General features: G+C 37.4%; 1 protein-coding gene across 2 annotated transcripts in view; it reads right to left on the bottom strand.

Annotated features, from left to right (window-relative positions):
• Positions 1-14893, bottom strand: part of UBE2F (ubiquitin conjugating enzyme E2 F (putative)) — a 2002640-nt gene that overhangs the window by 1055205 nt on the left and 932542 nt on the right. For both annotated transcript variants that reach the window (XM_044075697.1, XM_044075696.1), the window contains one exon: positions 4394-4464. In XM_044075697.1, coding sequence (XP_043931632.1) covers positions 4394-4464 — 71 coding nt within the window. The remainder of the gene's footprint in view (positions 1-4393; positions 4465-14893) is intronic.

Raw genomic sequence — 14893 nt, 5'->3', positions numbered from 1 at the left:
TATTCAGTCCATTAATGTTTAAAGAAATTCCTTTTAGAGAAGTCATTTGACATTTTTAAAACATATAAAACTTATAATCAGAATAACAATTAACAAAATAAGTAATGTTATACCTCCTCCTTTAGGTGTACCTTTAAATATAGCTGTATTTATTGAAACTCTTATGGGATTTTGTATAAGCTTCAATTTTGTTTGTAGTGACAATGAGCTTACAAAATGTATTGTGGATGTCAGAACTATATACAAACAGCAGTAAACAGAAGAAAATAATATAAGGATTAAGCCTTGCACCCAGCCTGGAGTTAAAAACTCCAACTTTGAGTAGCACATACCACTCAAGTTAACCCTCTACCCTAAGCAGCAGTACCTCAGCTACCACCTTATCAATTTAATACTAGTTATTATTAACTAAAGTTAACATCTTTCAATTAGATTATCTAGTAAGACAAAGCTAAACATTTGATAAATCAGCTTCATATAAACAAATAGGAACTTTTAAAACAATTCATACTGCTATGTACATCTATTTAATATAATACATTTATAATCAAATAGCATTCAAATAAACTTGATATTAGGAACCAAGAAGAGAGAGAGAAGGAGAGAGAGAAAAAAAAAAGGGCATATCTACATATTAATTTATTTAAAGTATGTAAAAATAAGTTCTGATGTTCATTTAAAGTCAATAACTTTGGCTATTATGGTTCAGACATTACATATATTAGGATATACCTATTTTCTGTCATAGAAATGCAGTTAACAGCTTCTAAAAGACTTTAAATTATTTGTATCAAAGCTTTTTTTTCTCTTACTTATTATTGCCAGTAAAATAAAATATTTATGTTCATAAAAATGGTTACAAATCATACTGCATAGCTATGTAAATTTCCAGATATACTTGCAGTATTGTGAAGAAAGCCATCAGTATTTTATATATCTGAACTGCTGCTTTAAAATATGTCACATGACAACTTCTTCTAAGATAAAATCATAATGATATTTATGCTTGTCAATTAGATAAGTCAAATGAATTGTAGTATTGTATATGTTTAAATCATAAGTATTTACATACATTAATATGCTGCAGTCAAGTAAACTTTCAAAAACATATGTATATATGTTTTACTTTCTATGCCTTCTAAAATATCACATTTGCTTACTATGGGATACTGAATCATTTAAAATCATTATAACTTTCATATTTTATAAATTATAACATGAATAAGTAAGTAGTTATAATAAATAACTCACATTTAAATGTTATAGAGTTCATTTTCCATCGCAGAGTCGCATTTGCAGCAGTTCTACTTCCTGGTAGAGTGTTCTTCTTGAATCTGCGATGTGTCAGTTTGAATTCAGGGGTCAAAGTTCAAATTGACTGAATTCAGCTTCTCTGCGTGAATTCTGAGTGTTGAAGCTTTTAAAACAACTCGAGGACACTATTCACGAGGTAACCCACATCCCAAATTGTCTCCCTTAACATTCTGGCAGGAATTTTGATAAATGCAAGTGACTGACATTCATTTAGCAATATAAATGAAACTAAACAGAGCAAAACCTTCGCGAAGTATTTTACAAGTTATTACAGTCTCTATGACAGTGAAACTAAGCCCACAGTTATTAATATATAATACAACTAACTTTTTATGCCCCAATTCAATTTTTTATACAAATCTTATTATATACCTGTATCAGTATTATCAAAAGCATGTAAATGTACTTATATGAAAGAAAAAGAGAGAGAGAGAAAAGAGAGTAGAAAATAAAAAGAGAGTAAGAGAAGAAATAGAAAAATAAAAAAGGAAGCTATAAAAAGCATCTACAGTGGAATATTACTTGCTGTTTATATTAATAAAGATATATGTGAGACATATTATTTACTACTATTTAGTTCTAATTATTAGTAATTAAAGCATGACAGATTATTTGTAAACAAGTATAATCAATAGAATCATGGCAAAATAATTAGCAACAGTATTTAAACAGCATATATACTTTTTTAATAGGAATTAATAAGTTATTATTCCACTTATCATATTTTCATCACACTTCTCTCCCTGCTCTCCCCCACCCCTTACTGAATGTATAATCTAAAAAGAATGTCATTATTTAAAACGGAAGAAAAAAAATGTATCAACTTACTAACCTTGGGTCTCTTTGTCACAAAGAGAAACAGATTGATTGATAGCTTATTATTAGTACCTCAGATATTTTGACTATTTATGAAACAAAAACAGTTCTTTGTACACAGAAAATAACTTTGATTAAATCTTTTTCAGAATATTTGTGGCTTTCTGAAAATGCAGTAACTGTATTTAAAAAGATTAATAGTGAAGAAAAAAAAGAGAGAGAGAAAAAAAAGAAAAAACAGAACAAGTCATTTGTTTTTTAGTCTTTTTTTCTTCTCTGAAGTCTTCCATGAAGCTTCTGTTGCCAACCTCTTTAATGAAGGACTAGCCCATTCCATTTCCTCTATTTTATCAAAAATCTTATTTTTTTTGATATACAGCAATGCAGAGTCTAAGTCTTCAAAAATTCTAGGGCCATCAGGAAGAAAGATTTTTAGTTTGGCAGGAAACAGAAGGTAGGTTTTAAACTGTGCTTTCTTAAGCTCTCTTATTAATGACAGAAAAACTTTTCTTTTAGTTATTACCAAGGAAGAATAGTCATTGTCAAAACGCACAGTTGCCTCATTAATTTTAACAGGTGCTTTAGCCCAAGCAGATTTAAGTACCATCTCTTTATCAAAAGATGATAGAAATCTAACTATAACTGATCTAGGATACTTTTTGTTAGAGTTAGAATTAGATATGGATCTATGGGCTCTTCGACCTTTCGACACCAAAAGAAAATGCTTCTGGCAAGTCTAAAGTTTTAGGGAGCCATGTATTTAAAAAAGAAGTAATATTGTTACCTTCTATATTTTCTGGCAGTCCAAAAATCCTAATGTTATTGCGCCTAGATCTATTTTCCAGGTCATCAAGTTTAGTTTGTAGATGTGTGTTCTGTTTCAGCAAAAACTCAATGTTGATTTCTTCTTCTTGTATTCTATTCTCCATGTCATTTACAGTCTCTTCTATGCCTGTAATCAGAGTCTTCTGTTGCAAATCTATATGTAACAAGTCTATTTGTTTTGTAGTTTTTTCTATGAAGGTATCAATTTTAGTATCCAGTTTATCCATTTTGGCAGTAAGTTGCTGGATTGTAGATATCAGAGACTGAAGTTCTTTCTTGATGCAGGAATCTTGAGAATTTGTCTTACTGGAACTCATTTCAAACAGAGGAGCTGACAGAAAAATTTCCAAGGTGTTTTCTGACAGGAATATTATTAAAATTTTTCTTTCTTTTTTAGATATTATTCAAGAAATAGATATTCCAAACATATTTAGAAAGAAAATTACATCATAAATTAATTTTTAAAGTAATTATTTCCTGTCAGTGCTGTGAAATTGGTGGAGCTGAAGAAATCTGCTGCTATCCTGTGTTCATCCTTGGCCACGCCCCAGATAAATATATTCTGAAGCACTTAGATTGCAGATCTAAACTATATTGTTCGGTAAAGGTAAGAATTGAAGGCCAGGCACCCATTATGCATATTTTTTCTACAGATATCTTCATGTGTTATTCTCATCGGTCATTTGTACAATGGTGGACCACTTGTGATCTGGGATGATCTCTAATGAAGTCACTAGCCCAGTGAGCATATTAATTGACTGTTCATTTAATTTTATAATTTGTAAAAACTACACAAAAACTTGTAAGCAAAATGCTTTCATTCTTATACTTGCTGATACAATTACCTTACTGTTTTTGTTCCTAATACATGCTGTTGCTCTTACTTTACTACATACTTTGGAATTTGGCCCATGTCACGTCTGAAAAGGGTAATTTGTAATCAATAATCTCATTTGGCTATAAACAGTCCTATTAATTGGTTTTCTTATTTTGCAAAGGAAGACTACATTTTCAGTGATGCTTTCAATGGCTGCTAAAAATGTCTTTGTCCACAAGAGTGTTGAAAGCTTACACTTTAAGAAGGAACAGAAAACTAAAGTGTTATATTCCTAAAGTCAAGCAACAAACTGCACGTAAATCCATAATACCATTATCTATAGCTTTGACTTCAAAATCACCTCCAAAATGCATTCTATACAGCTGAGCAGCTCTTATTCAAGAACAGCTATGCATAAAATACAGAGCTGTAAAAATCCATGCTAGAGAAGGAAAAGGTGGTAGAGATTCTGTTGTCATTTGCATAACTTCATCCTTAGTAGTTTTTTTCTGTTTTTTTTTTTTTTAATTACTTGTATATACTCTTCAAATTCTGATCTGTTAACACTATTTGCCAGCAGTACAGACTGCAACACACATATGGAAAACAACAGAAATTTACCTTAAACAGATTTCCCCAGTCTCTGTTATGTTTGGATGCCAAATTCTTGTCAAACATTTTACCTTCGGAGGCTATCAAAGAAAAGCAACAATACAAATAAGTATATTAATTTTCTGTTTATCTAGGCTCTATTATGCCAGCTACATTAATATGTCACAAACTGCTGCAAATGGCAAAAAACAAAATGCCAGCATTCTAATTTAAATGCTTTAAGGTGACAGCATCAAGCATTTAAGAAAGGAATACACACTAATTAGCAATGAGACTGTACTAATCATATAAAGCAAATGCAAAGGACTACACAAAGCAGTGTAAAACTAATAAGGATTGTCTTTACTTTTTCCTTAAAAACAATCACAGTGTTTTTCCTTCCTTTCTTACAAAACCATGGAGTAAGAAAGCTAGCCATAGAGACAGACAGAACATACTCCTATTACAATCTGCATGAATTCCCCTTCCTATCTTCCCAGTACCCCTGCCTGATGGTTCTACTACCTGCATCCAATTTGCTCATTCATTTCACATGAGTAAAAGCTGGGTATCTCAAGGATAGCAGTAAGAACTATGGCCTATTCATTCCTGCCCAGGAAACCTTATCGGCCAACTCCTTCCAAAAGAGACAAGGGTAAGGTGGTAGGAAGCATCTAGCTTTAAATCCTATGGTCCCCGTCCCCCCCGGACTGTCTATAGATTTGCTATGTCTGCCTGATCAGGCCAAGAGACATTGTGGGTGCTCCTACATGCATCATGTTTCTCTGGTGCAGCAGAGAGCTTCTTGCCTGATGTAGCTCAAGCCCAAAAGAAAAAAAAGTACACTCCCACACTATGGTGTAATTACAATAAAACATGGAGTGGAGGAGGTATGTCATGATGGGATTCAATCCCTCCTGGCTAGGGTATATGGTGTCTTGGGCTTCACCCTTGGAAAAAGAACTTGCCAGATGGATGTAAACCACAGCAATGGATTAATGCTTACGTCACACAGAAACAAAAACACAGACACACACACACACACACACACACACACACACACACACACACACACACACAGACAGACAAACACAGACAGACACAGACACACCACAAACCCTCCCTTCATCTGCTTTAATGGCTCTTACTAAATATACTGAATCCAGAAGAAAAATCTCATAGCACCTATATCCTCTATGACATATTTCAAAGCTGGCTTCAGCCCATTAGCATTACATGAAATTAGCTTAATCTATTACACAACGTGCTGACACTGCAAAGCATCACAACCCACTGCCTTCTTTTTAAGTGACATTCCTACACACAAACTCCTCCATTCCTTCTAATGACTGACCAGCACTGTTTTTTCTTTTGAGAGACCGAAGTTTTAACACATTCTTCCAGTCCCTTTTGCAACATATATTATCCTTCATACTTGCTTGCAGGTAGTCTTTCTGCAAAACAGTTTCTGATTACCCCATGTTCCTCAATACCTTAGGAAGTCAAACCCTTGCTCATCATACCCGCTCAAAAAACATTCCTTAAAACCGGTTATTTTTTCCTTCATAAACTTATCTGCTTATAGCTTTGTCAACACCTTGAAGTCAGTTATCAAGCTGGGTGGGAGGTTAGTATAATGGTTAAGGTGTTTACCTTCCACATGGTACAGGGTTTGATTCTCACATGAGGTAATTAGCTAGGCTTAAACTATCTCACAAAGGCAGTTAGCCTAGTACTAACCTATAAACCTATCAACTGCTTTAAAACAACTTTCACCCCCAGCTGCAGTGCTGGCTGCTTTAGCATGTCCACAAACTCCTTTATCAAGTAATGCATATCAGTATGCACCAGTCATATAGGTTATACCCCAGCCCTTACTGACAGGTTTATCAGGGTTTGCACTGCACAAAGATCATGATACAGAACTGTATCTAGCCATCGCAAATGCCACTTCCACATACCGGCTCATTAAATTCCTATTGCAGCAGAATTACTGAGCACCAAAATTCAATCTGAAACATTATACCCTCCTTCCCTACCACTTTACTCACATATCTCTCAGTTTCTGTACATGAAGGAAAATACAACTGTGTGAATGTTCTCACTATAATAATAAAATGTTCAAATAACAGGATTACTGCTGCAATAAATTAATTATACTTGGAATATGACCTATATTCAGATGTCAAGTCTTCCAGTCATACCTTAACAGCAGCTGGATGTACCTATAATGAAAATGGGTTACTTATCCATGCTGAAGACATCAGGGAAATTTGGTAGTAATGTTAGAGTAACCTACAGGGTTGTAGTGTTTTTTTTTTTCTAGAGCAAAGCCACCATCAAGTGTACCTGGACCTTTGCTGGCAGGGAGACCTTCTAACAGACCTAAAATTCTTACTATTCCATAACAGAAAAATAAAATACAGTAGCAGGGTCATAACTCGCATACTAAGGCATAGATGTGCAACCTCTGTGCTATAATCACCCGAGTCAAACCAAGCTGTATTCAGTCATAACCACAAAAAAATATTCTAGGGCACTTAGAGATTATGCTGTTGCTATGCCAACTATCCTTGAGCAGCTGTTAGAAATCCACTCTCTCCCAGAAAAGATAGCTAGCACATACCATACCTAATGATATACACAAAGGGATGGTGGAAAGGATCTCCAAGTACAGCAACAAACCTATTAATTGAACATCTTTAGCTATGGTAAGCACAGTCACATTTTCTATGTCCACCACTGTTGAAAGTAAATTCAATATACATGGAAAATTATAAAACAGAGCAGAACGTTTTTCAAGACACCAGAGGCAAATCCAGTTTAACATTCTGACTATAATATGTTGACCAAGTGACGGCCTCTCAACTCCTTTTTGGATTACACATTTTTGAAGAAGGCTTCTGTCAGAAGATCAGATGCCATGGTTACTATATCGAAAAGTAATTCAGTTTGCTAACCAGTTAGGGTCTGTGTGGACAGTTGTCTGCCTTGTTTCTCTGGTGTAAAGGAGAGAAATAAATGTTGAGAGAGTAAGCCATTTTTTTCTGAGGATTACACAGAAAGCTGAATGGGTTGATTTAACTCATTACAGCCAAGTGATGCCTCCAGGTGCATCTTCAGCTACATCCTACTGATGCCTCTAGATGTCAAATACTGTTTGTTCATATTTGCATCAATAATTCCAAAATCATGTTACACAGAAAATATTGAAAACTTCATTTTAAAGCTTACACAAAGGCAAACTCAGCTTTATTGATAGCTGACCTCTGTCTAGTGCAGGTAAAGAGAAATTATTGTTGTTCATATAATATGTATTTATATTTTCAAATTTCATGACTGCTTAGCCTCATAAGAAAGCTCTCGGCTGGATGACCAAAATCCTGCAGAGAGTTTGCACATAACCTGAGTGGTTGATGAAATACTGAAAGTTGCTTACAAAATTACAAATTTAGTAGTTACTGTGTTTACTGTAACTTATAAAAGTTCAGTTTAAGACCTATAAACTAAAGAATACTGCCGCTATAAAATAGTTTGTGCTGAAGAGTTTGCCATTTACGCATATTTAGTAACTCCTATGGTTCCAGAGATATGAACATTTGTTTGAAATGTGAAGACATAATTTCATTCTATCAAAAAGCTTAGGCTCCAACCATTGGAAGTTTCTGTGCAAATTTCCTGAGTTTTATTAGAGGGAATGAGTTCAGAGACTACATTACCTATGAAAAATGCTTATATTGCACAAACATGAGAATCTTTTTTTTTTTTTTCATTTTGCCATGTATTACTTTCTGGTAGCAGGTCTTTTTGGCTTCCTGCAAAATGTACATACACCACCTCTGGAAACAGCGAGTGCTTATGACCAGCTAACCTGAAGACATGCATGCTTTGAGATGAAAACTTGTTTTTATTACTCCCCCAGCTGGAACCCGCTACTACAGGCACCCAAGCCGCTAATCAAACTCTACTCACCTGCAGCATAGTCAGAGCTTATACGTCATGGAGATGGTTCTGGGCTTCATGCTCTTGACGCAGGGCAAATCAAAAATTCCTCCTGAAATATCAGCAGAGTATAGTAGGAGGGTATAGTTAAAGCATCTTCTTAGCTCATTTGAACTACGTAAAAAAAAACATTAATTTGTCTTGGCCACTGTGGGGTTGCCACACTTTGCCTTTTCTCTTTTTTATTTTTACTAGTACTATTGTGATGAGAGAGATGGCTGGAAAAGCATAAAGATTATTCTGTTTCCACTGAAGGGAGAAGACAATCACAGCCAGACTAGGCAAAGGATCCAAGAGGAGAATCCCTGCACTTGGTGACTGTTGGGAATGAAAATATGTCCAACTGAGGCATCCTTCACTTGTTTCTTACATGTACAAAAACATTCCTGTCTGGTTTCCATTTATGAAGGCTCTACAATAATGTAATCAGATGATATGATTGTAGACATCTTGAAGATAATGACGAGACTGATAGTTACATCACAAATCTGCACATTTAACTTGCAAAGGGGATCAGAATGCATTCTCTCCAAATTGTCAATATAAAATCTCTCTGTTATCAGTTGTCTATTATAACCTGCAAGGTGTCTGGTGTGAAGACTGACCTGAAAATCAGGACATAAACAATGGCTATTTATTGCTGTTACATGTATATACCTCCCTCACTTTTCTAGACTGTATGCCACATGCACAACATTTATTTATTTATTTCAGTTTGTTTACTGGGGAAGTCTACTGGGCCACGCAGTACACATTTTCAGTGGAGGCCCGGGGAGAAAAGCTCCAAAGGCAGTACAATCAAGGTTACAAATGCACAAGATAAAATACAATAGAAATGTCCAAACAGTAAGTATACATAGTAAGAACAGTGCAAAATAACAAAAATAACAAAAACATCAATTTTATTTTACATAATTTGCACTATTTTTCTCTTTACAGTCAACTGAGAGTTGGCTAAATCATTTTGGGAATTAGAAATGAAATCAGAGAGCAGATATGTGCAGGGGTAGAGAGTGGCTTAGTGTAGAAAATCCCTACAATTTATATAGGGTGAAAGCAAGAACATTTCCATTTGGAAGATAGGTGTGAGTAGAGTTAGGTCTTGAAGTATTCCGTGTTAGGTATAGTCCTAAGTGAAGGAGGGAGAGAGTTCCATTTTTTGCCTAGAGAGAAGGATAGTAGAAGCTGGCCAGCGGAATGTTTAGGTCTGGGAATGGAGATTAGGTTTTGGTGTTCTGATCTCAATGATCAGTTAGGGATATAAGGGGGAAGGATGTTGGATAAAGCTGGGCATTTTTCTAGGTAGAATATTAATTTGTGAGCAGTTGTTAGTTGAAGATAGTCAAGGTGGTTAGGGAGTTCTAACCAGTTCAGAGATTGAAGGGTAAGGCAGTGGTGGGTTGAGGTTTTGGATTTAGTGGCAAATTTAGAGATCTTATTATAGCAAGCTTCAAGTTTAGAGGTGAGGGAAGCAGACAGATTAGTTAGTAGAGGGGCACCATAAAGGAGAGAGGGAAGGAGGTAGGTGGTTGCTAAGGCGTGCCTAGAGGAGTTTGAAAGAAATAGATTATTCCTGTAGAGCATGCCTAACTTTTGGTGGTTTTTTTTTATGTTTTGTTGTATGTGGAGATCGAATTTGAGGTGTTCATCAATGGTAATGTCAAGGAGTTTAGCGGAAGGGAACACTTCTATAGGAGTGTTGATTTGGCTTAGGACGTTGAAAGTGTTTTTGTCAAAGGAAGAAGCCTTGGTAGGGTGGAAAATTAGTATTTTAGATTTATTGGAGATGAGGGAGAGATGTTTTTTGTGCATCTAGTTTTCTGTAGTGGAAAAAGCTATTTGTGTTTTGGACAGAAGTTCAGAAAAGTTGGGGGCGGCACAAACTAAGGTAGAGTCATCAGCGTATTGGATGACTGCAGTGTCAGGGAGGGCAGTGTGAAGGTTATTTATGAAGATGTTGAAAAGTATGGGACAGAGGATGGATCCCTGAGGAACTCCGGTAGGAGTAGGTAAGAAGGAAGAGGTAGACTCCTTCCATCTGACAGCCTGTGATCTGTCAGAAAGGTAACTGGAGAACCAGGAAAGAGTATTAGGGGAGAGATTAAGGTTGGAGAGATGAGAGAGAAGGTGTGTATGGGATATGGTGTCAAAGGCTTTAGAAAGATCTAACAGAACAGTGGATACAAGAAGACCAGAATCTCGGGCTTGAGTAACAGTTTCTAAGAAGGAGAGTAGGGCAGTTATGGTGCTGTGGCCGGGGCGGAAACCATGTTGGGTGGGAGTAAGTAGCTGATTCTGAGTTAAGTAGGGTAAAAGTTGGTGGTGGACACATTTTTCTAGAATTTTAGATATTGGAGAGAGTAGGGCTATGGGGTGGAAGTTAGAAATGGAGGCGTTTTTACCTCCTTTGTGAAGTGGTAGAATGTAGGCAGAACACCAAAGTTTGGGTACGTATGACTCTTAAGGATCGGTTGATCAGGATGCTAATTGGGAGAGCAATGCCTTCGGCTGCGCATTTGAGGAAGGAGGGGGGAATGTTGTCAGGGGCATTAGAGCATGGCTTTAGTTTGGATAACAGCTTTTTTAAGAACATTGTGGAAACCGGTTTGAGCTGGAACATAGAGGGGCTGTTATTAGGAGAAGTTGGATGGATTATTGTTGGGAAATGTTTTGGTTAGCTTAGTTATAGAATCTGTAAAGAAAGTGTTGAAGTGAGAGCTCAGTTCTTTGTCAGTTAAACTAGGGTCAGGGCAGGGTTACTTCTTGACCCAGGATGGAGAAGAGAGTTAACAGATTTCCAGAATTGTTTTGGGTTGTTATTATTGTTGGACTGAAGTTTATTGTAGTAGTTTTTTTGTCCAAGGAGATTCATTTTTTTTTACTTGGTTGCAGAGTTGGGTATATTGGAGCATAGCAGAAGGCAGTTTACTTTTCTGAAAAAGCTTCCAGGATTTGTCTCTGAGATGCATGGTATGTTTAGTCTCTTTGGTGAGCCAGGGAGGAGAATTGGCTTTGATTCATTTGTTTCTTAGGGGGGCTAGGGAGTTAAGAGTGTTTAAAAAGAAAGAGTTAAAATGCTCAACAGCGTTGTCAAGAGAGAGTGTTAGGGAATTGCCAGTTAATTTGTTTGAAAATGTTAGAGAAGTATGTGGGGCTGAAGTTGCTAAGGTTACAAGTTTGGATGTAATTATGTTTGAATTGTGAGGGGTTAGCAGAGCGATGAATGAAGGCAGGGAGATGGTCACTAACGGAGTCAGGGACAGTGCCAGAGAGAGAGATTTTGTAAGGATGGGAGACTAAAATCCAATCTATGATGGATCCTGGGGGGTGGAATTTGTTAGGTCGGGTAGTAGAGTGGATTACTTGGGAGAAATTGAAAAGACTGATGGTTAGGGAGGGGGACGGAGTGTTGATTTTGTTCCAGTCAATGTTGACATCACCTAGAACAAAGGTTTCATATTTTATTTCAGATGAGGCCCAGTAGAGAATATTCTCAAGAGTGGAGATATCACCTGGGGAGATGCATAAGGAGATGAAGCAGATATTTTTGTGTTTATTGAGTCGGAGGAGACTTGTGGTTATTTCAGTATTTTTTAATTGAGGGGTTGGAATATGAAGGGGGATTATGGATTGAAGGTTAGAGTAGATTAGGGCAGATCCTCCACCTTTTTTGTTTAATCGGTCACTCCTGAGCATGTTGAAGCCTGGAGGTAGTATTTCAGAATCAGAGATATGAGGTTTTAGCCAGGTTTCGGAGATGGCTTAGAGGTCAGGTTGGTTGTGATTGATCCAAGCATGAACGTGGTGAATTTTGTTGTTAAGGCTCTGGGCATTGACAGTGAAGACCTTGAGGGTGCTAAGAGAGGAAGTAGGAGAAGAAGGGGGAGAGAGGCTTAGGTGAGGAAAGGTAGGTAGGGGATGGAGGGAAGGAGTTGTTTGTCCAGAGGCAGGGGCCAGGGTTAGGATAAATGTCTCCAGATAAGGCAAGGAAATTACATGAGATAACTTTATGCCTTTTAAGTTTGGAATGGAGGAAGTTGTTTGAGGCTAGTGGAGATATTAGAGAGAAGCTTTTTGTAGTGGAGGAGAGTAGTTTGGGATGGAAAAGGTGCAGTAGGTTTGTTTGGATAAGGGAGGGGGAAATGGAGGAGAAGTGAGAGAGTGGAAGAGGTTGCGGGTGAGTGAAAGTGATAGTATGAGTAGATGGTAGGTATGGGTGAGCTTTTAAGAAGTATGAAGTAGCATGATAGAGAGGAATAAGAAAGATGAGAAGATAGAAGGGGAGTCTGACAGTGGGAAGGCATGTTTGGAATGGGTGGGGTATGGAAGTGAGAAATAAGAAAGGAAGTAGGAATTAGTGGTGGAGAGTAAGGTAAAGGAGTGGAAGGGAGATATGAATTTTTGGAGTGGACAGGGGAAGGTTAAGTGTAGTGAGAAGAGGAAGGAGTAAGTGAATGGAGAAGAGGGAGGAGCAAGAGTGGGTGGGGAGATAAGAGGGGGTAGAGATTGGTTAATTGATGAAGGAATTGAGGGAGGAGGGAAAAGACTGTGATTGGTTATAAGAGATGGTGGGAGGAGTTAGTGAGGTATAAATGTAGAGGTGCTGGGGGCGGGTGGTGATTTGGGGGCAGGGTAGGGGAGCAGAGTGAGCCCGCAGGGCGAATGGAGCGGGAAGAGCCAAAGGAGGAGAAGTGAGGAGGACAATCAGTAAAGAATGAGTATTCAGAAGGTAAGTTTTAGCAGAGATGTGAATAGGTAAGGTAAGTGAAGCAGCGATGTGAATGGGTAGTGAGATGTACAGAGAAGTGGAGTTAGAGGGTAGATGCAAGGAGAAGGACAGTGGGAGAAGGAAGAGACTTCAGAAAAGGGATAGAGGAGGGCTGTATATAAAGCGAAGAGTGGCTAGGATTCCTGGATAGTAGAGAGGGAGAGAGCAAAGGGAAGGATGTTAGAGGGCTGTAATAGGGGAGATAAGGGAGGAGTGGGAAAAGTAGAGGGGATATCAAGAAGGTAGGGAAGCGCCACCTAGTGGCCAGTCAGTATGAAACAGTAGAGATCCCAGGGGGAGAAACAGGAAAGGGAGGAAGGAGCTATCGAGGGTCTGGATAGGGGGTAAGGAAATATGGGGAGAACTAAAGCAGCAGAGAAGGGGGATTGAAAATAAGGGGAGAACTAGTAGTGCAAGCAGTAAAGAAGAGGTGGTAGTGGCTGCTGGCTAGACTGGCAGGGAAGTATACAGCGACCTAGTAGAATCAACTTATTAAATGCACAGGGTTACAATAGTACACATACTTTCTTGAATCCTTGTTGTAGGAAGAACTCAGGGAGCAGTGAGGCCTTATAGCTTTGGATTAGGAGTCTGTTTGATCGACATCCCTAGTTTGATACATATATGGTTAATGTCTAGTTCAGATACTTGTTAAAGAATGCAAATGTTTAGTTGACTTTGACTCTACTAGCAGCAATCCCTATTTCTAACTGCTGGCACCATAAATTCATAAGGTACTACCGTACTTTTCATTCATGTAATATTTGACTTACAGTACCATTAAAATGGATAGTGACATTCTATGGCTTTCTAGAACATTCTGGCTGACACATAAGCCCTCTGCAAAGTTACCAAAAAGAAATAATTCACGAGGAGCCATTTTGCCCTGTGGAAAAGACATCATGTAAGTTTTGGAGTTTAGGACGGTCATTGGGAATGCTGTGAGGTTGGCTAGTGTAAGGTTTGACATGTACAGGGTGATGAAGATCTCCAAGCTGATTAAGCAATGTAATGTCTGACCAACAGCTTTGCCCATATACTCCTTGAAAAATTGTCTTATTCCATAAAACCTCTCTCCATAAAATGGTCCTAAACCAAATACTTACATGCATACAAAGTATGGCTCCCTAATCTACTGTCCAGTTATACAATCTTGCTGTCTGATCTTTCCCTTAATCTTTCTTACTTTAATTTCCTTCCTTTCTCCTTCCAAAATCAATCTAACGTCTGTAGACCAGTATCTACACAACCTGGCTATTACCTAAGAATGCTTCTGTATTAGCCCTATTTATACTCTGTACCACATTGCAACTATCATCTCTATTGTGCACTGATAGTGCTCTGCAACTGTATATAAATGTGACTGATTTTTACAACTGATCTATTGTGAATCTGCATTGTATATGTAACTGAGGAGAAATTACCAAGAATATCGCCTGCTTTTTCTATTACAACTTTTCGTTGTGTACTTCGTCTTTTTCACATTTAAGTATGGAGCTTTTCTCCCGAAGCCTTCAATGAAAAGGGTTTTGCTGACCCAGACAGACTACTCTGGCAAAAGCATACATAAGTTCAATAGTCCGAATCCACAATCACCAAACACACTTTAACAAAATCACTTTCACCGAAAAAGCACTTTTGTTAAAGTGTGTTTAAAAAAAAACATTACTTTTACGTTTCTGCACCCCCACACCCCCCTACTAAAATATTCTCACTCAGAGGTTACACTACAGTTGGTAAAAGGGAATTATCCCTTATCC

The sequence above is a fragment of the Protopterus annectens genome, chromosome 6.part1 (assembly GCF_019279795.1).
Source record: "Protopterus annectens isolate FY-2018-M chromosome 6.part1, PAN1.0, whole genome shotgun sequence".
Lineage (NCBI taxonomy): Eukaryota > Metazoa > Chordata > Ceratodontiformes > Protopteridae > Protopterus > Protopterus annectens.
Note: the sequence above shows the minus strand (reverse complement) of the source record. Positions and strands in the feature narration are given on the sequence as shown.